A 26,712-nucleotide genomic window follows, 5' to 3' on the forward strand; every position below is an offset into this window, starting at 1 on the left:
CCAGGTTGTACTCGACCCCAGCTGGTAGTTCAGCTGTTCAACCACCTAAATCACCTACGACTAAGTTTGGAATCAGCTAATGACTAGTCAACCAGTCAACACCTTAAGCTGGTTTTTAAGTGGAAAGTTCCTAATCAATCACAGATAATATAAAGTCTACAGGAAGTCTACTCTTCAGCACATCAGCTCAAGACACAATCTGAGAAAAGAGCAGGACATCTTAGACAAGAAGTACAGCTAAAGCCCTCTGCTTGAAACCACTTACTGTAAGTAGATTGTCCTTGCTTGTACCTGTGTGTCAGTGCCGTGTGGTGTTTCGAGTGGTTAGACTCACCTGGCTGACACAGCTCGCCTGACTGAAGGTACTGACTGCACGCATGTAGCTCTGGTTTCTGGAGCGAAACTGTGGAGGGTTGAAGTTGGTTGCTGGGTCCAGAGACACGCTGGGGTGAGGGCGCATATCTCTCGCTGTTTGCAAGTGGTAGCCCGAGCTAAATGGAGGGAACAACCAAAAACTAATGTAGCCTACTCAAAATTAGATTGAAGGATCACTCTGGAATAACCATCAATAGTGAACTTTCGGAAAACTTTAAAGATATGATTTGAGATAAAGTGACTTAGTTACTGTCATGAACCCAAATGTGAGAAATTTCAAGTGTGCAAACCTGTAGGCCACAAATGAAAGCAGATGAACACAACATTTAAGATGCTGCAAGCATCCAGTAAACTATTTCCCCAAAAAGTACTAAAGAAACATAACACAGTATGGTTTGGATACATCAAAAGTAACTCACTAATGTTATCAACCATCTAATTTTTATTATTTTCATGAAACAATACAAATAGGCTATTGCTTGGACTTTAAATGGTTTGATGGCCTATCCCAGAAAACCTGTCATGAGAAAGACTCGTAAGACACGTTACATTGAGGCCTCAGAAAACATATTTTTAGTGCTTCTAGGCGCAGTTCAGAACCACGGACAGCAACTATCTGTCAGCAGAAAATGCCAGACAACCATATGGACAGGAGAGAAAGTGTGGAGAGAGCGAAAGAGAAATCGGATGACACTTTTGAAACCTCTAACACTTCCTCACTGCCAAGCCATCTCAAACATCAATAGCATTCCCTTCATCCTCAATCCTCTCATCAGCAGCTAATGTGTGAATTCTCAACTACTTTCATACGAACATGAAAAGAAAAATAAGCTTGATCTTAAATCCTTTATCCTTATAAGTGAAGTATGCGATTTCTGGGGCATTCGAATCACCAAACATAATTGTAAAAATTTCAAACAATTTTTTTTTTTACTTACTGCTATTGGTAGGACAAACAGATCCCACTCCCAAATAAACATTTGATTGAACCAGTCTTGCTATGTTTGGCTGTTTGGGATGCTCAAACAAACTTTTCAGGGAAATCAGCTTTTAAATGGTTTACAAATGCAATTTAAAGGGTTAGTTCACCCAAAAATGAAAATGCTGTCATTAATTACTCACCCTCATGTCGTTCCAAACCAGTAAGGCTTTTGTTTATCTTCAGAACACAAATGAAGATTGTTTTAATCAAATCTGAGAGCATTCAGTCCCTTCATTGACAGACTTTCAGAAAGGTAGAAAATCATGAAAGTAATTCAGACCTTAATTTTATGAAGCGATGCGAGTGCTTTGTACAACATTTTTATCTCCAACATGCGTTCAGGCAATAACATCTGCCCTCGCATCAACATGACACGCATGTCATGGTGCTCTCTTGAACGCGAGTTGGAGATGAATATTTTGTAAATAAAGTGGTAAATTATGTTTTTCTTTTTTTGCAGAAACAAAGCACTCACATCACTTCAGAAAATTGAGGTTAAACCACTGGAGTCACATTTAATGATGTCTTTAATACCTTTCTGGTACTTAAAAGTGGTAGTTGCGTATGCTGTCAATGGAGTGACATAAAGCTCTCAGATTTCATTAAAAATATCATAATTTGTGTTCCGAAGATGAACAAAAGTATTGGTTAGGTTTGGAACGACATGAGGGTGAGTAATTAATTATAGATTTATTCATTTATTTTTGGGTGAACTAACCCATTAAAGCATAGGAGAAAGTGTTTTGAAATTCAACATAAATCAAACATAATCCAAAAGACAGTCATATAATCTCCTCTTACCTTATATCGTATCACCACACACACCAGTCAAGACTTTATACCTCCAAATATATATAAAAAAACATCCAACCATGCCTCCTTGTGTCCTTCTGCTCTTTAATGAATTAACTCCTCCCAGCCAACACAATGCAACCAACACACAAGTTCGGAGATATTAGAGAATTACTAAGAACTCATGAAGGAAATGGCCAGAGATTAAAAACTCTGCTGCACATGTATGAAAAGCACTACAATACATAATGAACAGTTTAGAAAATGACTTGTGCATTTAATGATCAAAAAAAAAAAAAAACTGAATGCAGGCAAAAGCATCAGAAATGCAGTCAATGAAGCCCTGTGGGCGTATATGTATTTTTATAACGTGTATGGAAAGGAATGGAGAACATGGTACAATGCGAGAATGTAATAAAACAGAAGCTGTGATTTGATTCTGTAATTATCTGTAATAATAGACATTAATTCCCTAGTTGTTAGCTGATTAATTAGGCTGAATTTACTCAAATAGAGAACGTAACATTATGTTGGTGCTTAACTTTCATGCACCTAAACCACAAAAGAAAGAGCTACGGCCTACAGACTTGAGTCTATTAAATATCAATGGTTAATATAGGGTTAGTGCGGCCAGTGAACTGGAAAGTTGTTGAGATTGCTGTTGCCCTTCAGCAGGATACCAGGTTATTCCAGGACTGCCATTCCTCAACAGAAGTACTATGGCTGTAAAACATCTGCTAAATGACACATCACTACTGTATACTAATATACCCCAGCGTGCTCAGATAATGTTTTAAGAGGCCTTCCCTAATGAGCTTTCACATGAATATCAAGTTTAGAAGTAAACCAAGAGAAACAATTCCAATATATGTGGCTTTTTGTCATTTTTGAGCTTGACATCCTGACTCCCCTTACTTTTATAAAAGAGACCAATACTTTCTTTAAAACTTCTGTTATACAGAATAAAGAACATCATATATGTTTGGAAAGACATGAGAGAGAATAAATGGGTAAAATGTTCATTTTGGGTGAGATATTTGTTTAAAATAATCTAAAAACCAGCAAACATTACATATAAGTTATTATTATTATTATATTACATTATTAACATATTAGTTTATTAATTAAATTAATTAATTATTAAAAAAATAAAATAATGATTCAACATAAGATACAACATACAATTCTGGATACAACACAAGTAAATGTGGGTAATGGTACTGACATGGTTACTGATTCTTTTTCCTTTCTAAGAAAGTGTTCACATAGAACACAAATGTAAAAATGAATGTATTTTACTGTGTCATCAGCAGCTATATGAACCCCAGCTTATGGGTTTCTGAGTGTTCAAGATTTATAGCCACCAAGGTGAGACACGGAGCAACTATTTTGGGAAATACAAAGTTTGCTGGTGTCTCTGGACCTTGAGCCTCATGTTGTTTTCCATTTTCAGCGATGTCGCCTGCCACCTAAACAGATGTCCTTCTTATCATCAGTGTGACAGCAAATGAAAATGCCTGTCTGGACAATGTCCCGACAAAATCCTTAATATCACACAGAGCTGTGGGCTAGCATTGGGGAAAGTTACTCAAAGAAGTACTCAATTATCAATAACTTCATATACTGCTCTTTCTGAACAGTTCCTAATTTTACTATTTTATGTGCCCATGTTGCTCTATAAAGTGCTTTAACAAATTGCCTGGGCTGTTTGTGATTGTGATTGATTTGCCTAAGCATAACTTACATTTCATAGTTCTATTTTTATTTGCAAGTGTTAAATGAAGTACAAATAAAAGTAAAGCAATTATTTTCATTATCCCAAATACTGTCTGTCCATACAGCAAAGCAAACAAACCACAGTTGAGTAAATCAAGTAAATCAAAGAACAAATAAACAATTTTGATAAAAACAAACAAACAATGGGTCTCATTCACTAATAGTTGCTTGGATTATTAGTATTATATTCGTAATGAGAACTTCTCACCTAAGTGAATAGTCTTGTGAATAGTGAATAGTGAAGTGAATAGTGAATAGACTGATGGGTTCTTAAAGCAGTCTGCAAACAATGACATCATATAACATGGCTCCAGCTGATAGGACTGATTGTGCAGCAAATTAACTTGCTGCTTAACTTTTAAATAGTTCAGTTCTGTGTTTGCTGTAAGAAATTTTGCAGCATGCTATCTGAAAGAGTTTGCAGCGCACTTCCATTATTCCTCTGAAATTCAAGGTCTAAGATAAGAGAATGTTCTTTTACACCTTATCGCTGTGCATTATTGCGTGGTCTGCCTAATTCCTAATGAGCAACCATACACAAGTTTTAAAACAAGTGTCATGTTTTACAATTCTGGATTCGATGCAGGAGTTCATTAATAAGCATTTAAGCAGCTGCAATTTCATTATCATGTTTATACAGCAGCAACAGCAAGTGGTTTTTGTAGTTTGCTGTGGGAATACAGTGCATTGCGGATATGAGAACATATTAAAGTGAAATAGACTTCGCACATCGCCTTCAATATTTTCCAAGGGCAATATTTTCATATTCTACGCTGAGTGCATTAGTGCTAAATTCAGCTGCATACAGTGTCAGGATCAAGTCACACAAGTTTGAGCCATATTGGCTTAGGCACATATAGCATTAAGCCGTTCTGAAAAAACAGGCCCAGGCACACATAGCATAGCCCAACAGCATCATGTTTTTCATGATCACAGCAGCATGTCTGTGGATGTATTAGCAGTAGCAAGTCTCTGTACTTGCTCTGCAGCAGCAGTGTAGCAGATCTATTCTGCCAAGACCAAAACATTACATTGTCATTTTTATTCCCATTGAATACGAGTTGTCATGACTGAAATATATTCTTTTAGTACAAGGGTTACTGATGAATCATGATTTGTTTGAGGAAACATTCATACAGAGATTAGCTGGACATTGAATGTAGGTTCTTGGAACGAAGTGGAACGAGACGATGCATCATGGAGTTGACGCCATCAGCGTGACTGTAAATCCAATAATCACTGGGAGACGGCAGTCCATGAAGTCACAAGCTGAATACCCATGAGTACAAAAGGGCACCTGAATAACATGTCATCAGCTTTTTTTGTCTTCAGGAGCCAATTGTTTGTATGCGCATGCAAGATAAAAGCTGGGTGCGCTCATTGTTGCATTTGCGGTATGCTTGCCATGTCCTTGCCTTGCTTTATTCTCTCCTGAGGGATGAGAATGTAACGTTTTGCATGGAACGTGTTCAGCTCGCAAGGGAATGGGTAGCAATAAGGGCGATGCATTCATGGTAGGAGGCTCTGTTATTACTTGATTCTCTCTTAAGGGATAATAAGAATTGAGTGTCAGCACCTTGTGATTCAGATCCCATGGCCTACGAGGCGACAGGGCAGAATTGATCGTGAGAATTGGAGGCGGTGCTTAGGGCAGAGTCTGACTGGAGTCTTTTCCCTTTTGGGCTGTTTTCGATAGATCTGCAAAGCAACTTTCATGTTGGTTCAGGAAATGTGTAATAGAATCAGAAACTGCTCTTTCTGTCGCTTAATTCATATTGCACACTGAACAGTGGTTGATTGATAATGCTTGCCTGCTCGTTTTCTGCAAAGATTCTTAAGATCAGGATGTAGGATGGGCATATGTCTGAGGACATCTTACCCCCCTCACATGACGCCCAATGTGAGAGCGGCATTGTTCAGTGGTTGTGGGTGGAGACTGATTGCCTCTGGCATCTCTCTTGATCCACTCTGATATTCTGAAGTATCTTTTTCCAGCGTTGAGCTATATTCTCCCTTATGTTAAGGTCAAAAGTAGAATTGTAGATACCCCCTTAAGGTTGATGCAGGGTGAACAGAGTTATGTATGGCAGTGGTGAACGTGATTTCACCAAGTACCACATGTTCCTGGATCAACATCTTTGTTGATCCTGGAACAACTTTCCAATCAACCAATCAGATTTGAGGTACAAGTTTACAGTTTATGTCAAGTTTAGGCTTAGAACCAGGGTGAGGTGCTTCAACATCAGTTTTATTCACCTATCATTTCCCTCTGATTTTAGGGAAAAGTTATGGGTAGGGTAGTCTTACTTGGCAAAATCACAGTGACCGTATGGCAGTATAGTTTCCCTCTACTTTGTTTACCTCCTCCCCAACTACTGTTGGGTCTTGATGTAAGGATGTATGGTCCCCTTTGGGATAGGTGATTTATAGGCCTCTTTAGTATGGCCCATGTTCAAGAACCTGATAAGTAGAAGTAGACAGCATGTGGGGTGTCCCTTTTTGTTATCCCTTGCAAACTAAAATAAGCGCTGGAGTAAAGCATTGTTTATAGTTGGTCCTTTCTCTAGAAAAGTTGTGTGAAGCACTTGAAGTCCTTGAAAAGTGCTTGAATTTCACTCTCAAAAGATTGTACGAACCCGGAAATGAAAAACAAAAATGATGAGAGTTACTGGGCAAACTCCATTATGTCCTGCTCTCATTTGCCTCCATTTCCTGAGTAAGGCTAAGGATGTGTGCTCACCCTTGGATGAGTGGCAATACCGAGGGTTGTAGCCTGAGGTGCTAATTACTGTGTTTTTTAGCACCTTCCATGCTCCTTTTGGTAGAATGCTCAAGTACCCTTTAGGGTAAAGCAGGGTGAACTGAACTATGATGGGCAATTCAAAAGAATCCCTCAGTTTTGTTTACCTCCCTACCCAACTGTTGTTGGGTCTTGAAGAAGGTACGTATGCTCCCCGTTGTTGGGTTGCTTCTATAGGTCTCTTCAGAAGATCATTATTATAAATTGATGAGTGGATGTGGATCACCGTTGGTGTACCTCCTTGTGATTGTAGAATTTTAGTTTATCCATTAAAGTGAGCCCTGGAGAAGGGCCTTTACTCAAGTCAGGGTATGGGATGTTCTCCCCTACTTACTCTAGGGCCGTTAAAATGAAGTATGCTCCAGTCCAGATATGACCTGTGATCCACACTGATTTATTATGAATAATGCAGAGAAAAGCTGATGAGGTAGACATGTCCTCTCTTTCCACAGCAGCCAATCGCCACTCTAAATTAACGCATATACCTCACTTTTCGTGATTTTGGTTCAACTTTGCTTTTTAAACCGGAAGAATGAAATAGCTGAGTAAAAAAAAAAAATAAGAAACACTTTCCCTTAATAATAAACAGACAAACTAGTGCTATTGTTTCATTGATGTGCAACCTATACATATCTGTTAACATCTCAAAAAATGCCTTTTAGGGTTTCATGGCTCTTTCAGAAATCTTTCAGTTAATGACGTGTAATTCAGGCACCCTTTTGTACTTGCGGGCACTCCGTGTGTGACGTCATGGACTCCAGTCTGCCAATGATTACTGGCATTTGTTTACACATGCTTCAGACACCGGACATGCTGATGCCATTCCCCAGTCTCATTCCCCTTCTCAGGGAACCGGGTTGCAAACACAACCTGATATACAGGTACATGCACTGAGCTGTCTTAATTAATTTTACCTAATGTTGTTTAGTGACGTATTTTGCCCATAACATCTCATAGCGCACTATAGATGCAGTCTCCCTGGGGCAATGTGGGTTAAGTGTCTTGCAGGAAGGGCACCATAGTGATAAATTATGAACTCAGCAACTCTCCAGTTCCTGAAACACACCTGCATGGGGCAGAACCTACAATCCCAAAACAAACATACACATCACTGCTGTCGCCAGCAGTCATGCCTTTTCAAAAAAAAAAAAAAAAAAAATCACAAAGAATGCTGTCGCTCTTAAATACTGAGATGGCATGAGTGAGTACTGTCACTTTTCTAGTTTTAAAGTGCACAGAATAGTGACCGATGTATATTTGAAAAGCAGAGCTGTGAATGACAGCTGCTCACTCAGGCTCAGTGAATCTCTCTGGATACCCAGACAAGATGTTGTTTGATGTTGGTGTTGATTTTGGGTGGTTGCCAGGGAGTTGCTACACGGTTGTTAAAACATTCTGGTTTGCTATGAGGTTGCTAGAGTCCTTTGGATGGTCCAATTTTAAACATTTCCAGCTACAGCTTCTGTATACTCTACCGGTCAAAAGTTTAGAATAATTAAGATTTTTTAATGTTAAAATGTTTTCAATGTTTAAAGTCTCTTATGCTCACCAAACCTGCATTTATTTGCTAAAAAATACTTAGTGTATTTATGGTCTCGGAGATGCGGTACACTTCGTCATTCGTACATTTGGAGGAGTGATCCAGCTATCATATTTAATCAAAAATATCTTGATTTGTGTTCCGAACATGAACAAAAGTCTTACGGGGTTGGAACAACGTGAGGGTGAGTAATTACTGACAGAATTTTCATTTTTGGGTGAACTAACACGCGACGCTGCGACAAAAGGTATAATTTCCATGTTAAACAGAGTTTTTGTCCTAACCAGCCACGACGGCGACATGCGACGATTCTATTTTAGAAACGGTTTCTATTTTTCTGCAATGTCATGCAGGAACTTCAAACACAAAGGGTGGCAATGATAATCTCAGGAACTGTTTATGTGCTTTATTTAATGTTAAAAGCGTGTAATAATACTTTGAATATCATTTAGTGCTTCCAGCTTTGTAGCCGTAAAAGCAACAATGGATATAATTCACCTCAGATCTTGAAATGAAACAAATGCAAACAAGAACGTTTAAACTGTGACCAAACAAGTGCATTCTTTAACAAAAATTGTTTTAGTAACTCGGTATTTATTTTTAATAATGTTTAAATGGTGTAATATTTGTGAATTTGATTATGTAATTATCCATTTTCTTGTTAGTGGCGTCAAGATTCTCTGGTGCAGTGCACTTGCCGCGAGAGCCCGTTCACACGCTGTTCTGACTGGATGTGGGTTTTGATTGATTTAGATTTTTCTGGTGTGGACAGACAAATTGCTGCGACAAATCGCGTCTGGTTAGGACACGGTGTAACCCTTTAAGTCTTATGTCTGGAATAACAACAACTTATCAAATATTTCTGCAATGCTCTTAAAAATTTATTTTACAAATATTTTTATGATAGAAAATCCATCATATAAATAATAACTATGATATAAAAAGTATGATAATCTAAACAAAGAATGAAATCACAACTCAATGTAAAAAATAATTGTGTGTCAATTACTTATATAATTCTTTACTATTCTATGGTAATGTATGTACTGTATTTACGTGTTTCCAGGGCTAAAAGTGCCAATATTTGAAAATTTGCTGATGACAACACAGTAAGTCAAAAGAATTTAAAAGAAGCAGATGTTAAGAGAAGCAAATGAACTGCAGCATATATATCAAAAGCACATAATCTGATCCAACTGTTTGTTACAAAACAATCCCACCCCTCCATATTGCACTTCATATTGCAAACCACCCAGAGCCCAAACTGATCATGCACCAGAACCACAAACAATTTCTGTTTCAACAATATCTGAGGTTCAAACATAATATGCAATATATAGCATACAGTACAAAATTCCTCTGCACATTAATAGTGTTCTGTACTCAGCCCATCAGACACCAGCATCTACCCTTAAAATATAGAGAAAACCAGCTAAGTCTAAAAAGTGCTTCTGCAAACACACCTTGGAAAGAGCTCAAGCTTCTAAAACCGAGAAGAAGAAAAGAAAGATAGATAAGGCAGGAGCATAAACAACAGGCAGGCAGTCAGTCTGTGCACAACGCAGCGTTGAAAATGAGAACAATAAAGATCTAATCAGACTTACCTTTGGGTGTCTATATGTGGCCTCTGCAAGGCAGATTTGAGGACAAGGGCATCGGACCGCACAGTCTTCTGAGGTGACGTCTTGGGGCTGGTATCAGACTCACCGCTATCTTCATCTCCCATGGCTTTGACGTAACTACTGCTCCGCATCCGGCGACATGGAATCTCCTCCTCCCCTGGATAACCTCCCCACTCATCCTGAGGCACCTGCAGATAAGCAAACACACACCATCAAGCCTGTACTCGCACACAGAGCGAGAGGATACCGCACCTTTCATCACCCATCACGTCAAGCTGTTCCTTAATCCCACCAGCTGCAGATAACTTTCCGCCAATGCAACCATCAGAATTAGTGAGGAATTCCAGGAACTCCCAGAACTCCCAGTGGCTTTATTATTGGCAAGTATAAAAATGTAAATAAATAAATCACTTTTTTTTATTGACAAATGTATGCATTTAAAATTATTTAATTAAATGTAACAATAAATTGATTTTAAAATTGTAAGAACGTAGTTGGTGAATGGATTAAGAAAAGCAGTTTAAACGTTGCTTTTAAAAATTATTTGATGAATTATTTATTGTTACATTTAATGAAATTTTTTTTTTATGTGTCTATACACTGATGAGCCAAAACATTACACTGGACCTTGGAACAGAGGAAGAAGGTTGCATGGTACCGTTTTCTTTTACGTAACGTGGACAGCCGTGTACGTGTGCGCCGCTTACCTGGGGAAGTGATGGCACAAGGATTACCGTGGGACGATGACAAGCCGGTGGAGGGAGTATGATGCTCTTGATCGGCTGGAAACCCCTATGTCCGGCCATTCATGATGGCCGTAAATTTGACATGTTCCACCTGCCTAAACATTGTTGTAGACCAAGTACACCCAGGGCCTAAAACTAACTGTTTGCCACACCTGCCAATGGCCAGTGACTTCAGAAAATGTACTGGCCATTAATATATTTTACCGGCAATGAAACGGTAATGACACCAAAACTTTAAATACCAGTGAGAATTCACAATTCTCTATTCCAATGTGATACCACAGCTAAAACTACTAGGCAAACTAATATAAATATAAATTGTAAGTACACAGTCAGTCGTAAAATAAAAACAAATAATCAAATTACAAGCAAAAGCACAAATAAATCCTTATTAAAGTTACAAAAGTTACTCAGTCAAGAGCAGTGAGTGATTTTTCCCTTGGTCCTTTGTTGTTTAATTAGCATTAAAAGCAGACAGCAGCAGGAATATTAGGCTGCTGTCACTTTAGAATCTGATATACTACTACTGTAGACGTGTGTTTAGTTCCTCAACTGTTCACGTACACTTTAGACATAACCAACTATGTTTATTAGAATACGTGCTATTTTTTACATAATTTGCTGTATTCGCACCCTGTCTAAGACGTGGATTTCTGGGTGAGCGCTTTGGATGTTTGCGCACCCAAAACTTTCCACACAGCGCGGGAGTAACGGAATTTAGAGTTTTTAATATTGACAATGCAGCGCTGACCAGTCAATTGTCCCAAGCGTCGTTCATGTTTGTTCACGTTCATGCATTGTTAGAATTCATAAAAATGTTACCGGCCAGCTTGCGAGTGACACCGTTTTATATAGGGCTGCACGATTAATCGAAATAGCTCGCGATTTGGCAAAGGCTGCGATTATTTTATGCGCAGCTTCTCAGTGTAGCACGGCTCTGTTATCAGTAGTAAATGCTCAGTAGTAAAAGCCAGAGAGCGCTCTCATGCAGACACGCCAAAAATGCAAAGCAGAAGCAGAAACCCGCATCATACTACCTCTGTAGCTGAATAATCAGAAGATTGAAATGCTTTGATTGATTAAACATGACATTTACTACTGATAACAGAGCCATGCTGTACTGACAAGCTGCGCATAAAAAAAAATAATCGCAGCCTTTGCGATTTCTTAATCGCGATAAGCCAAATCGGTTTAAGAGTGATTTCATGTTAATTGCAATTAATCGTGCAGCCCTAGTTTCATATACTCATATATTCATGTTCATTTTATGTCTTAAAGGTGCTGTATATAGCTTTTCTACCAAAACGAATCCTTTTTTTATTGCCTGTGTGTGAAGGGGTTGTAATCTCACATTAAAATTATCCAATTTGCGGATTTTGCTATTACCTCTGAAAGCAAGTATTCTTATTTATATGTGAAGGTCCCGGGTCGGATTTACTGCCAGTGACGTCACCTGCATGCGCGCTCCCGAGCCTCTCGCCTCGTCTAGCCTACTGACTTTGCACTCAACAGCGACGACACTGCAACTTATGACATGGACTTATGACTTATGCAACTTATGACATGTCTGATAACACTAAGAAACGACCTGCGCCCAGCAAAACACAGACTCCAACACAAACTCCACATATTGATAAAAAACAACAACAAAAAGTTTTTTCTGCTGAAGCTCGTAAGCAGTGCCGGCCCGAGCCTTTTGGGGGCCCTAAGCAGAATTTGATTTGGGGGCCCCCTCCAAACACGCGGAGTCACCTGTGCTTGACGATTATTGACACAATGTCACTCTATAATGTTACATTATAAATTAATACAATGAGGTTATGTATTAATACAAAATAAATACTTAATAAAAAATAGATATACTTAAAAATGTTTTAACTTCTTCTTTACTCTTTTACTAACTCTTTGAAACTTCTGAAAACAAATTGTCACAAAACATATAAAAAATAATAATTTGCAAAATATCCTCCAACATTTTTGCAACACTTTGCAGTTTGAATGATGTCTTGTATGAACATGACGGAGTATGTTTTTATGTTTCCACTGTTCGATCGCGTCCGCGCCTCACACACACACACACACACACACACACACACAGACACACAACATACCATTGCAATGATATCGCAGCCTGTTCGTTATAGCCGTAATAAAATATAATAAAAAAATAGTCAACCTAACATATACAAATTACACTGCTCTGTTTAAATAGTCAGTAGTAGCCTAATTCGTACCATTCAGCGCTGCGCAGCCTAAGCACCCCCCACTGTGATGTTTCCAAGCACATTTTTGCGCATGTGAAGAGAATAATTTTTCCCCTCGATTGGATTTCAAGCACAATTATTTTTTTCTTCGATATTGGAACGTGGGTGAAGTACAAATAAGCCTATAATAAAGAATAGTTTGCCATCCAAATCCATCGCGAATGTTGAAACATTTTGATTCTAATGAGAGAGATACGTGAGCCCAACGCCGCTTTCACTTTCGCTTTAAATTAATTCGTTTTGGCTTGTTTATAGTTATTTTTTATCCTTGTTCTGTTCTGAATATCATTAAACTTAAAGGATAAATCATTGATCAAATCAAATTTTTGTGACATGGCTTATCATTACCGTGACTTTGCGCACGAATTGTCTGTGCACGCGAGGTTATGCGCATGACTCAAACACTGGCAGTCACAGCACCAGTTGTAGGCAGTACTGAAATCAGAATTTTCTTGTCTTGAATTATTAATCCATTCATTCATTTATGTCTTTTGTTTAAGTTAATTAATAAGTAAAAAAAAAAAAAAAAAAAAAAAAAAAAAACTCGCTTGGGGGGCCCCCTGGTGGCGAGGGGGCCCCAAGCAGCCGCTTAGTTCGCTTATGCCTCGGGCCGGCCCTGCTCGTAAGGCCAGACGTGAATCGGATGAACTTCGGGTAAAAAACACGGATCAACATCGACAGGGCATTTGAATAATGGAGAAACCTTATCTACAAACCTAGAATGTACATTTCCTGAAGAAAATGTAAAGTGGTGCTTGCAGTGACAGAATTCGGCACAGTTGCTAGGGTTCCATACTTATCATGGTACGAGCATGGAGCATTAGTTCAACGTCAAGCTGATAAAAGTAGCCTGTAACGTTGCAGTGGGAGTTTACCTGAGTTTCCAGCATGTTGTGGGATGCTTTGTGTGTTACGTCCGGTTGCGTCTCAGTCTGGCCGGTACCCACAGTGCTCGCTCATAAATTCGAGCACGCGCGTGTAAGAGCACGCGCTTGTAAACTTATTGGTTGCAATCTGAAACATCACCGCTAGAGGCCGCTAAAAACTACATACAGCACCTTTCATGTATGTATATCAACATCAAGTAATTTTAATTAATTAATTATTTAGTTGTAATTACATTTTTAGACATTTTGAAAATTGTTTATTTGTACATTTTTCCTCATTAATACAATGATATTTGAGTCATTTTATTTTTATGTGGCTCTCATATCCCTCCAAAAACAGAGACCAATTAGCAAGAGGATATTAAGAGCTGAGTCAGAGAGCATTGGACCCAAAGAAAACATGGATCCCATACAAGCTTGTCTTGCCGTCTCTTGGTAGTAATTATATAGACTCATTTATTTTGGACTAATTTATTCGTATCAATACATTATGACTTTTGTATTCTAGAAGAACGTCTCAGGTTACGACTGTAACCATAGTTCCCTGAGAAGGGGAACGAGACGATGCGTCGATAACGCTTTGGGAACGCCCCCGGCGTGAATGCGTCTGAAGCATCTATGTCAACTAGTCCAATGGAATGAATGAAATGCGCGTCACGGGCGGGTGACGTCATGACCAGGAAGCTATAAAAGCGCATCCGGTGAAACCGGCTTTAGCTTCGAAATTTGCCGAAGCAAGTCGATTACAGGAATGCAGGAAGTATGGCAGGGCGACGCATCGTCTCGTTCCCCTTCTCAGGGAACTATGGTTACAGTCGTAACCTGAGACGTTCCCTTTCGAGGGAACTCGCGATGCGTCGATAACGCTTTGGGAACGAGAATACCCAAGCCGCCAGAATTCCAAATGCCTGCGTGTAAGCCTGTTGTCAAAAACCCACACTAAGCACTGAGCACCTGAGACCCTGGGGCAGCATCCAGGTCCAGGCTATAGAATCTGACAAATGTGAGCGGAGAAGACCAACCCGCCGCATCACAAACGTCTTGGAGGGACACTCCAGATATTAAGGCTTTAGAGGCCGCCATACTTCTAGTGGAATGAGCTCTGGGACAGGGCTGGCCAGAGGACTCATAAGCAAGAGAAATAGCCTCAACTATCCACTTACTAACTGTCTGCTTAGAAGCCGGACAACCTCTCTTGGGTGATCCAAAACAGACAAACAATTGATCGGACTTCCTCCATGGAGAAGACCGATGAACATAAGTATCCAATGCTCGCACTGGACACAACAAGTTCAGCTTTTCCTGGCCCGGAGAAGTAAAAGGAGGAGGACAGAAAGCCTGAAGCACAATAGGCCTCGGAATAATGGTTGGCACCTTAGGGACATAACCCTGTTTAGGATACAAGAATGCCTTGACCATCCCCGGTGCGAATTCAAGGCATGTGGGAGAAACCGAAAGGGCCTGAAGATCTCCGACTCTTTTGAGGGACGAAATGGCTAGTAGAAAAACCGTCTTAAAAGTCAGAAATTTCTCTGAGACCGACTCTAAGGGCTCGAACGGAGCCCCAGATAGGCCCTCTAGTACCAATGCCAAGTCCCAAGCCGGCATCCTAGTGCGTATTGCAGGCCTAAGCCTCAGGGTGCCACGAAGGAAACGAGTAATCAGGGGGTCTCGACCCAACGATATACCACCCACCGGGACGTGGAAAGCCGCAATGGCTGCCACATATACTTTTAAGGTGGATGGACATAAACCTGACTCAAAGCGATCCTGCAGAAACTCCAGTACTGTGTTTACTGAACAGTTAACCGGGTCCCACTGACGCTGATGACACCAAGTAGTGAAGACTCTCCATTTCAAAGAGTACAATTTCCTCGTAGCGGGAGCTCTGGAGCTTAGAATGGTCTCAACAACCTCGGTTGAAAGACCACTCTCTATGAGTTGGGCCCCCTCAGAGGCCAAACCCAAAGTTTCCAAATCTCTGGTCGGGGGTGGAATATTGTGCCCCCGGCCTGAGACAGAAGGTCTCTCCTGATCGGCAACTCCAAGGGAGGACCGTCTAGCAGATGAATCAGGTCCGCAAACCATATTCGACTCGGCCAACGTGGCGCTACTAGCAATAGGCTTATTCCATGCTGGCGAACTCGCTCCAGAACTCCTTGGAGCAGAGCAACAGGGGGAAAGGCGTACAGACGTAGCCTCGGCCACGTCTGCACCATAGCATCCAGCCCCAGGGGGGCTGGGTGAGTAAGGGAGAACCAGAGTGGACAGTGCGTCGTATGCTGAGACGCGAACAGATCCACTTCGGCCTTGCCGTAAAACTCCCAAATCTTCTCCACCACCTCGGGGTGAAGTCTCCAGTCCCCTGGCCTCAGCTCCTGCCTCGACAGGACGTCTGCTCCGATATTCTGGCCCCCTGGAATATACACTGCCCTCAGAGAGAGTATCTTCCCCAGGGACCATAGGAGGATCTGGTGTGCCAACTTGCATAGTGGACGCGACCGCAGACCCCCCTGACGATTTATATAAGAGACCACCGATGTGTTGTCTGTCCGGACAAGCACATGGTGATCCCTCAGGTCTGGGAGAAAATGTCTCAACGCGTTGAAAACAGCCAACATCTCCAGGCAATTTATGTGCCAAGAGAGATGATGACTCCTCCACAGACCCTGAGCTGAGCGGCCTTCCATTACCGCTCCCCAGCCGGTGAGGGAAGCATCTGTCGAGATAGCAACTCGATGGCAAAGAGCTCCCAACACCGGACCCTGGGACAGGAACCAAAGTTTCTTCCATATAACCAAAGCGCGGAGACACCGCCGCGTGACCTTGATCATACGAAGCGGGTTCCCCCTCGGGGAAAACCCTCTGGTCCTGAGCCACCACTGCAAAGGTCTCATGTACAGCAGGCCAAAAGGTATCACGTTGGACGCCGCTGCCATGAGCCCTAACAGTCTCTCGAACTGTTTCACAGTGCGTGACTGGCCTAGCTTTAGCTCTTTCATGGCTGTTAGGATTGCAGCTACACGAACGGGCGATAGATTGGCTCACATCGTGACTGAATCCCATACCACACCCAAAAAAGTGGTTCTCTGTAATGGAGATAGCACACTCTTCTTGGCGTTGAGCCTCAACCCCAATTTCTGCATATGTGCGAGGACGACATCTCGATGCCGAACCGCTAACTGTTCTGACTCCGCTAGAATCAGCCAGTCGTCTATGTAATTCAGAATACGTATGCCCTGCAGCCTGAGCGGGGCCAGAGCTGCATCTACGCACTTCGTGAATGTGCGGGGTGATAAAGCTAGACCGAATGGAAGAACCCGATACTGGTATTCTTTGCCCCCGAAAGAAAACCTCAGGAACTTCCTGTGCTGAGGGAGGATGGAGACATGGAAGTAAGCATCTTTCAGATCTATCGTGACAAACCAGTCCTCGGATCTGATTTGAGTCACGATCTGTTTGAGTGTCAGCATCTTGAACTTGAGTTTTTGAACTGTACGATTCAACAGACGAAGATCTAAAATGGGACGCAACCCCCCATCCTTTTTTGGAACGATGAAATAGCGGCTGTAAAAACCCGATTCTCTGTCGGGTGAAAACACCTGCTCTATAGCTTCTTTCGCCAGAAGAGCTTTCACCTCCTGCTCCATCACCAGAGCCTGCTCGGGGTGTACCAGCGTGGGCACCACCCCGTTGTAACGAGGAGGACGCGAACCGAACTGGATTCTGTATCCTTTCTCTACTATATGCAGGACCCACTGAGAAATATTTGGCAGATTCTTCCACTCTGTCAGAAAATCTACTAAGGGAACCAGCCTCTCGAGGCTGGTCTCTGGTGTATTTGAGACACTCGGCCCGGGGGCCTGAAACATATCGGCAGGAACCACCCGAACTGAATGTTCTTGAACCCCCCTCAGAAGGTTCATATCTGACGCAATGTCGAGTTGACATTGCGCCAGACGATCGCTGGGAACCACTGCGCCCCGAGACCAAGGGTGCGGGGTTGGTAGAATGACTCCCTGAGGACACCGAGGTGGAGCGGACACCGTATACTGAGGTATGATCCGCTCCACCCCGGGTGGGGCTGCCCTCATGGGTCTGACTCCATAGGAGTCAGGACCTCTTCTTTTGAGCCGAAGCCTTCTTAGCCTGAAGGACGGTCCTCAGATCCGGCTTCTGCTTTGAAGGCTTCGGCTGAGAGTGCTGCGTCTGCTTCCAGTGTTTTTGTGGCGGAGCACGAGACGCAACACTCTCTTTCTGCTGTGCTCTGTATGAGGAGCTTGACGGCTGGGACTGCTCACGCCCAGCAGCCCCAGGGGGTTGGACACGGCGAGGGAGAAATTTTTTAAATGCCTCTGACTGTTTTTTGACCTCCTGGAATCTTTCCACCACCGAATTAACAGCCTCACCAAAGAGACCAGAGGGATCAATAGGTGCATCTAACAGAAAAGCACGATCTTTTTCTTTTATCTCTGCTAGATTTAACCAAAGATGCCTCTCAGTGGCTACAAGGGCTGCCATAGACCGCCCAATTGCTCTGGCGGTCTCCTTAGTAGCCCTGAGAGACAAATCAGTGGCCCGACGAAGTTCTCGAACCTCATCGGGTCCCACCCCCTCACTTCTGTCCAAATCCCCCAGCAGATCAGCCTGATAAGCCTGGAGCACTGCCATAGTGTGTAGACATGCTCCAGCCTGACCTGCTGCCGTATATGCTTTGCCCACGAGAGATGATGTCGTTTTCAGAGGCTTTGTGGGCAAAGCTGAGGCCTTCAGGGACGATGCTGAACCAGGCGACAGATAGCTCGCGAGCGTCTGTTCAGCCTGGGGCATCGACCCATAACCATATTCTCTCAGCCCCCTAATATCTGAATAAACGTGAACATGGGGACTATAGAGACGAGAGGAATATGGTTTATTCCAAGATCTGGACAGCTCACTGTGCAGATCTGGAAAAAATGGAAGGCCTCGTGGTGGAAGTGTTTTAATAGATGGAAGGAAACGCTCATCTAGTTTGCTTTTAGGACGAGCGTCCCTTTTCTCGGCTGGCCATTCAATATTCAACTTTTCAACAGCACGAGTAATCACATCCACCAACTCCTCATACGCTGGAGAAGAGGACTGTGAATCCTCTTCCCTTATTGTGCTTTTACTTTTTTCACTGTCAATGCTCAGCACATCCAACTCCTCAGAGCTGGAGCACTGAAGCATTGGGCTCTCTTCCCGGGCGGAAGAAGCCGCAGCGCGGGCTTCCGACACCGGGGAGAGAGCGCTGGATCCCCCAGGACAGGAAGGAGATAAGGTCCTCGGACCCGTCTCCAACCCTTCTGAGAGATCCTTTTGCGATCCCCAGGAATGCATTCTCCGCGCTGCCTCGGCAGACGCGGGTCCCGCACCCTGAGGATCGCGAGGCCGACCACTTTCCTCAAAAAGTGACAGCCGGGAGCGGAGCGTGCGGAGAGGAAGCCGCTCGCAATGCTGGCAGTCAGCCCCCTCGAAGGCTGACACCGCATGCTCCACTCCCAAACAAATGACACAAAGCTCGTGTGTATCCCCACCCGTTAAATAACGCGGGCAAGGAGGAACACAGAGCTTGAACATTTGCTTTTCCATTTCAATAGACAGACAACAGTAAATAAGACAGACAGAGTTACACAGATCGCTTGCTGAGGCAACAGAAGCTAAAGCCGGTCTCACCGGATGCGCTTTTATAGCTTCCTGGTCATGACGTCACCCGCCCGTGACGCGCATTTCATTCATTCCATTGGACTAGTTGACATAGATGCTTCAGACGCATTCACGCCGGGGGCGTTCCCAAAGCGTTATCGACGCATCGCGAGTTCCCTCGAAAGGGAAATTATATTTTTGTAATTTTGTGAGGAGATCAATAGCGTTCATCTCAATAAATGGACTGGGATTCAGCATTGTTATATTATGCAGGTTTAAAGAGAATATAAAGTGATACTGTATGACTAGCGGAAGCACACAGTTCTCTTTAGGACAGTAATTGTTTCTCAGGGTGACATCAGTAAAATTATATTTTTGCCTGTGATAAATCTCATGCTTTCTCAAGTAATTCATGCTGGAGTTGCTATGTAATTTTATTAAGTTTAGTATGTACACAATGCAGAAGGTTATTACTCCTATGTGCTTAAACCCATTGAGTATACACACAAAAAATGTCTGTTTATGATAATGAAACATTCTACAATGGAACTTACTTAAAAAAAAAAAAACACTGGCGGTTTACAAGAAATGGCTAAAAATAGCTATCACCAAGCATGTTAAATTGTTGCCATTCATATTTATCGTTTACAGCCGTGAGATGTCAAAACATAACATTATCAATATGTGACTCCATTATTCGCTCACACCCCATGTGAAAAAGAGGTACACTTTAACATAATTTTAAAAAGAGTACTTATAGAAATAATAAACTTTAAAGGGATAGTTTAAAGGCAACTCACCCTGCTGTTGTTCTAATGCTGTATGTCCTTCTTTCTTTTTCAGACCACAAAAGGAGAAAAAAAAATAAAAAATACACAATTCCCTCTCACGCTCATCTTTATATAATGGCAGTGAATAGCGACCAGCATCAAGCTTTAAGAAAAAAGAAAAATGCTTCATGCTATTAACTGCCATTATATGAACGAGCATGAGTGGGACATTCATCAGGATGTGAAGAGAGTAACAAAAAAGGGTTTATGAAAACCATGGCTTACCTTTAATTCACTTTTTAATTTTTTTTTTACTTTATACACTTTTATTAACAGGAAAGTAAAGAGAAAAACAGTAGATAACGGTGTGAGAGTGAGTGGGAACAGAATCAGCAAATGTTGTGAGCCAGATTCAAACTCATACTGTATGCACGCTAGCTCATGGTATACACGCAAACTGCTATTGTAGCTCATGGCTCCTTTTAAATGTCATATTCTGGCCATAGACAGTTCCCTAACGTAAAATATGATTTAAAGCAGAACACTGGCAAAACAAAATGACTGTACTCAAGCTTATTGGCAGTAAATCTTCAGTGAGAAAAAAATGGGTCAGCGAACCTAAAGACCTCTTAACCTTTAAAGAAATCTCTTTGAACACAGCATTTGTTAACACCTCCAGTTTTGTTTTCAAGGGAGATGGTGTTAGAAAATTGTGTAGGATGTAACCATAGCAACCACAAATGAATGAACATTAACACAGCATGCATATGTAACAGTGCAGCTAAGACTTCAGATGAGAAATAAAGATTGTTTATACCGGAGGCAATCAGAGCAATTTATTAAAAGGAAAACAATTGCGAGAACTCCATGAAAATGTCATTCAGCAAGGAATATCGAGAGGAATGAATACGTTTGTGAACCCTTTGAAAATAGCTGATTGTCTCCATTTATTACTCCATTTATTACAATGTGGTCTGATCTTCATCTAAGGCACAACTATAGACCAACATAATCTGACTAAACTAATAACACACAACCAGTTATACAGTAAAAACACAAAGCCTGAGTTTTCTAAAGGGCCCCTATTATGGATTTTTGAAAATGACCTTTCATGTAGTGTGTAACATACCTCTAAGTGAATGAAAACATCCTGCAAAAAGTTATGGGGCCCTATTTTAACGATCTGAAATGCAAGTGTCAAGCGCAAAGTGCAAGGAACTTTGTGGGCGGGTCTTGGGCGCTGTTGCTATTTTCCCGGCGGGATAAATGACTCTTGCACCCGGCGCAAATCTAAAAGGGGTTGGTCTGAAGTAGCTTCATTATTCATAGGCGTGGTTTGTGTGTAACGTGAAATAAACCAATCAGAGCGTCATCTCACATTCCCTTTAAGTGCAGACGCGCTTTTTCCATGGCGGATTGCTATTGTAACGGCGGATTTGCCAGGCGCGCGCCAGGAGCGGTTCACAGCCAAGGAGAGCAATGCTCTCGTCACGGCCGTAAAAGAGAGAAGTTACATTGAAATGGAGAAACCCACCCAAATATACTTCGGTTAAACAGGCGTATGATAATTTGGGTAAATGTGTAAGCTAGATGTATGCTTTTATAATAAATTGTCTATCTATCTATCTATCTATCTATCTATCTATCTATCTATCTATCTATCTATCTATCTATCTATCTGTCTGTCTGTCTGTCTGTCTGTCTGTCTGTCTGTCTGTCTGTCTGTCTGTCTGTCTGTCTGTCTGTCTGTCTGTCTGTCTGTCTATCTATCTATCTATCTATCTGTCTGTCTGTCTGTCTGTCTGTCTGTCTGTCTATCTATCTATCTATCTATCTATCTATCTATCTATCTATCTATCTATCTATCTATCTATCGTAATAATGTAGATTTGGAAAAATGAAAACTGCTGCTTCTGTGTAGATGAGAGAAGCAAAGTGTATGCGCGTTGTGCACACGCTACATTGATTATGGCCAAGCATGCGCCCTTAAAATAGCATATAACATGCGCAACGCGCCACTGACTTTAAACTATTTTTTCCTGGTTAGTGGCACAATTGTTTTCTAAACCTGCAAAATAGCATGAAGGAACGTTTGCGCCGGAACACGCCTCCTCTTTGCGCTGAACCGCCCTGAGGAGCGCAAGTGTATTTCCTAACTTAGCGACGTGCATCTGTGGAGAGAAAAGTCCGCTTTGCGCGGGAGCAAAATAGGAATGATACATGCGTCGGTGTACAAAGTCAATTGCGCTGGGTGCAAGATAGGGCCCATTGTCTTTCAAAAGTAAGAGTCCACACTGAGTCAATGAAATTAATTGATTTTCAGACGAGTCATAAGCCGTTTCGTTGTGACGTCAAGACGAAACATTAGCATATTGCCCGCCCACTTATTGCGCACGCAGACACAAGGGAAAACTTGAACCTCAAACCTGCAGCTGATTCCTGTGGATACTGGACAGCATCATGTCGAGAAGATGCTGTGCTCTACAATTTGAAGGTAAAGACAGTTTATTTTCACTGCCCAAGGATGAGCATGTGAAAAATCAGTGGTTAAAATTAATCTTTACCGTGATATCACAGCAGTATAATGTTAAACTTTTGCTGTGTTCTCTTTATTTTACTGATGACTGCTTCTCAAATCTCAGAGTTCAATGCAGATTTCGCGAACCGCTTGCTCTTGAAAGATGGTGTTCAAAATATTTAGTTTTGAGTTTTATATTTTGTACAGTAGGTTTCCTGCTAACTGGCTAACTCACGTTATCGCTGTCTTATCACTTGTTTGTGGGCCACTATTACCTATAACCATGTCTATTAATGCAGATTGTCTGTCATTCTCACTACTTAGAGGAAAGATTAAGCATGGAGCAAGATTTGTTTTACCAACGTTTGTTACATCAGTCATTCACATCATTCATTCATGCTAGAGCTCGTTGCATGTATGCTAATGTATACATTCATTGCGCACTGTTATTGATACAGCTTCCACGTGTTCACCGCAATATATTACGAAAATACTCTGTAAATAAATTAGTACAAGTAAAATAATCGGTTTATTGGTGGACATGCATTTGTTAATGCTGATGGTGAGGAATTACAGTTGCAATATCTCATAATGTACCTCAAACTGAGTAGTGTATCACTGAGAAATGTCCTGCTTGAGTCGTCCTTGCGATGTAGGTTCGGGTTGAATAACTAGTTCTTCCAGTGTTTCATCATCAGACTCGCGCTTGCATTGATATGGTAAAATCAACATCATTGTTCGTTACCGTCTTTAGTTTATATATTAATATAAAGTTTTTTATATTAGTTTTTTTACTTTAGTTTATATGTTAATATGCCCATCTTTACAGCAGGAAAAAATATGTTTACAGCATTGTGCAAAAAGTGGTTTTGGTCTATATAGCAAATTTTGCCCTTCATGACAACTGTGAAGGGGGTGCATTTTTTATAGCTCATCCGTTTAAATTATATTAAGCCTTAAAGTTCTGCATAATTAAGGGCGTGGCCACATGAGTGACAGGTGGATTGCCGCTGCTGTCACTATTAGCCGTTTGCCTGCTGTCTGTTAGCCATCATGTAACCTCAGCTAATCCCACCTCTTTGCCCAATTTTGGTTATCCGGGAGTGACGCGTGATGACGGTCTGCCAAGATGGCGATGGAGCCCACTTTGGGCTTCAAAAATGCTCTACGTCTGGATGTTTTGGCAGTGTTGGAGTGCCGAAATTGTACTTTCATGGTTGGAAATCAACCCTCGGAATTTTTTTTTACTGCGGCAACAACTTAAAAGTATCCCAATTCTGCGGGAAAACCTCGGACTTGGCAACAATGACGATAGAGGCTGCATTAGAAGGATCCTTCGAATTGGGACAGCCTTCGTCGCGCCGCTGTGACGTAATTGGCCTTCAAATGCAGCCTTCGGAGGATGCAGCCCCTGAATTGAGACACAGCTTTAATGTAAATGAAGTTTCTCTTGTTGCAACAGCTGTGGTCTGTATGAGCTCATGTCGGCAGACTCCTCATTGAATCTAGGTACCGGTATTTTGCACGTACGAGGTCAGAACATGCTGACGTAAGAAGTAATTTGGGCCAATCAGAAGCCGTTGAAAGAGCATCGGCTCTGGGCCATCCATAAAATTAGGACGCAGATGACGTGTTTACTCAGCACTGTTTACAAATGTCTTCAATTGTAGGGATACTAAAAATAAAGCTCTTCTCCTCGTCCGGGCGGATCAAGAGATTTGTCAACAACTTTAGAGGTCACTTCCAGTTGATGACATCATCACAGAGTTTTCTGGTATTTTTTAACTGATATGTGAATGGTCTGTTCCCGGTAAAAAGCCAGAACGCGGTTGCTTGTGTAAACAGTACATTTTTTAATTTACCGGTAAAATCGCTCTGGCAATTTTACAGTAGTTTACCGGGATTTCTGTGTGAAAGGGGAAAATTTAGGGATGGATGGTCCAAAATTGGCCTAAAGTCTTAGGTAACACTTTATTTTTGATGGTCCCCTTTAGACATTATTTTGAGTATATAATGTTGCACCTACATGCCAACTAACTCTCTATTAGAGTATTTGTTAGAATTCGGGTTAGTAGAATATGTTGACATGTAGTTGCCAACTTACTTTTAGTCAGTAGAATACCTGTCGGGGGAGCATCACAATAAAGTGTTAGCAGATATTAAGCAAACAGTTTATTGATGCTCAACTAATACTCTAATGACTGGTAGTTGCATTATAGTCAACAGAATGTATAAAGGAGACCAGGCCTTATTATAAACAGCTACAGAAATGATTGGTTCAAGTTTTGCTGCTAAAAGAAGATTTACAAGTTAATAAACTCAAGGTTCCATTTATTCTTTCTCCACCATGCACTGTGAATAATTACTCAATGTATAAAAAAAAAAGTGAAAATTAAATATATATTTTTTATTCGTTTAGTCAGATTGAGTTATCTATAATTGTGAGTTTTAAAAAAATAACTACATGACTACATTTAATGAGTAATCAATGCAGAAATCCAGATATTTTCAGGGGGTTCACAAACTTATTGCCACTGTACATGCATGTAATGTGTGCTGCTTCAAATTGACTAAATTCTCTAGAAACATGAGAACACACAGGTTAAAAGCCATGTATCCGAATGGGGGTCCAAAGAAAAATCCTGCAATAGATACTATACAAGATGAAATCAAAACCATCAAATACAAAATAGATATGCAAACATGTATCCAAGTAAATATTTATATGAACTGAAGACATCAAACACATCAGTCATTACATTATGCATTATAATTTTGTTTGTATTGTTGAGTAACAATGTAGATTTCAAAATATTGCATAAGACGGTGACACAAATACAACACTGTAACAAGAGGACAGGATGAGCATTAAGTGTGCTTAATGTTGTGAATTATAAAACGTATAGCTCTGGTCCTGGCTTCTGATTGGTCAATACCAGTTTCTAGCCATGCTAAAACACACAATAGCCCATGTTCACCTCCCATAATGGATCATTAATTTATTAGCAACAAATGGTATCGCCTACCTATTGCACACCATTGGGTCCCAAATCAGCCTAAATGGATCAAATTGGTTGAAACTGACAGGCTATTGTTACAGAGTAAACAATTCATGCAATTGGACATTTGGCGACTTCTTAATCTAAATGAACTCAAAAGATAGTCTTTAACCCATTGACAGACCATGTTCTCCACTCTTATTAGGAATATTCTTTGCCCAGTACAAATTCTATAGAATTTGCTGCATAATCTTAATGATTACCACAACAATTTATTTCCACTTGTTCATCCTTTTCTTGAAATAAATAAACAAACAAACAAACAAACTAAAAACGAATATCTGGTTGAAGTATAGTTGAGGCAATTACAATGGAAGTGAATGGGACAAATTCATAAACATTAAAATACTCACTGTTTCAGTAGTACAGACATGAGACGAAAACTGTATGCATGTTAAAAGGATTTTACGGTGAAATTTTTTTTTAACCTTAATCCTCTGATGCTCACCTGTCCCTTTTGACAGAAAAAAAATATGTTTTTTTGTTTAATCTTATTATTATTTACTTCATCGGAATGGTACGAAACTTGGTAAAGGTTCAAAATGTTCAAATGATACTGAAAAAAAATATTCACACTTGTACTCCTCGTGGTCAAAAATGGCCGCATTGGAAATGAATGGGAAACAAACTTGATCAAGTGGAAACTTTTGGTACTGCGGCCAAACAAAGTCCTACTGAAAGCTCAATTTTGAGATATTAACCTCAGTTTTGGAAAACGACTTGTATGGCTTTGATTTCCTCGCCGTTTTAGAGTAAAACTTGTTTTGGCAAATATATATTTCATATAAATATTGAAAATAGTATTTCTGTGCATTTTTCATAACAATAAACGCAAAATTCTATAAATTTTTGTTCACTTTTTAAAACGTATTTTTCTAATTTCAGCAATAATCTGCCAAGTGTCGTTTAAGTTCGTG

General features: G+C 41.0%; 1 protein-coding gene across 1 annotated transcript in view; it reads right to left on the minus strand.

Annotated features, from left to right (window-relative positions):
• dlgap2b (discs, large homolog-associated protein 2b) overlaps positions 1 to 26,712 on the minus strand; it is a gene marked incomplete at both ends in the record, with an annotated part of 50,490 nt that overhangs the window by 14,764 nt on the left and 9,014 nt on the right. The window contains 2 exons of the mRNA XM_081378454.1: positions 335 to 491; positions 9,870 to 10,075. Of these exons, the coding sequence (XP_081234580.1) occupies positions 335 to 491; positions 9,870 to 10,075 (363 nt within the window). The remainder of the gene's footprint in view (positions 1 to 334; positions 492 to 9,869; positions 10,076 to 26,712) is intronic.

Source organism: Scardinius erythrophthalmus (assembly GCF_964197995.2).
Source record: "Scardinius erythrophthalmus genome assembly, chromosome: 11".
Classification (NCBI taxonomy): Eukaryota; Metazoa; Chordata; class Actinopteri; order Cypriniformes; family Leuciscidae; genus Scardinius; species Scardinius erythrophthalmus.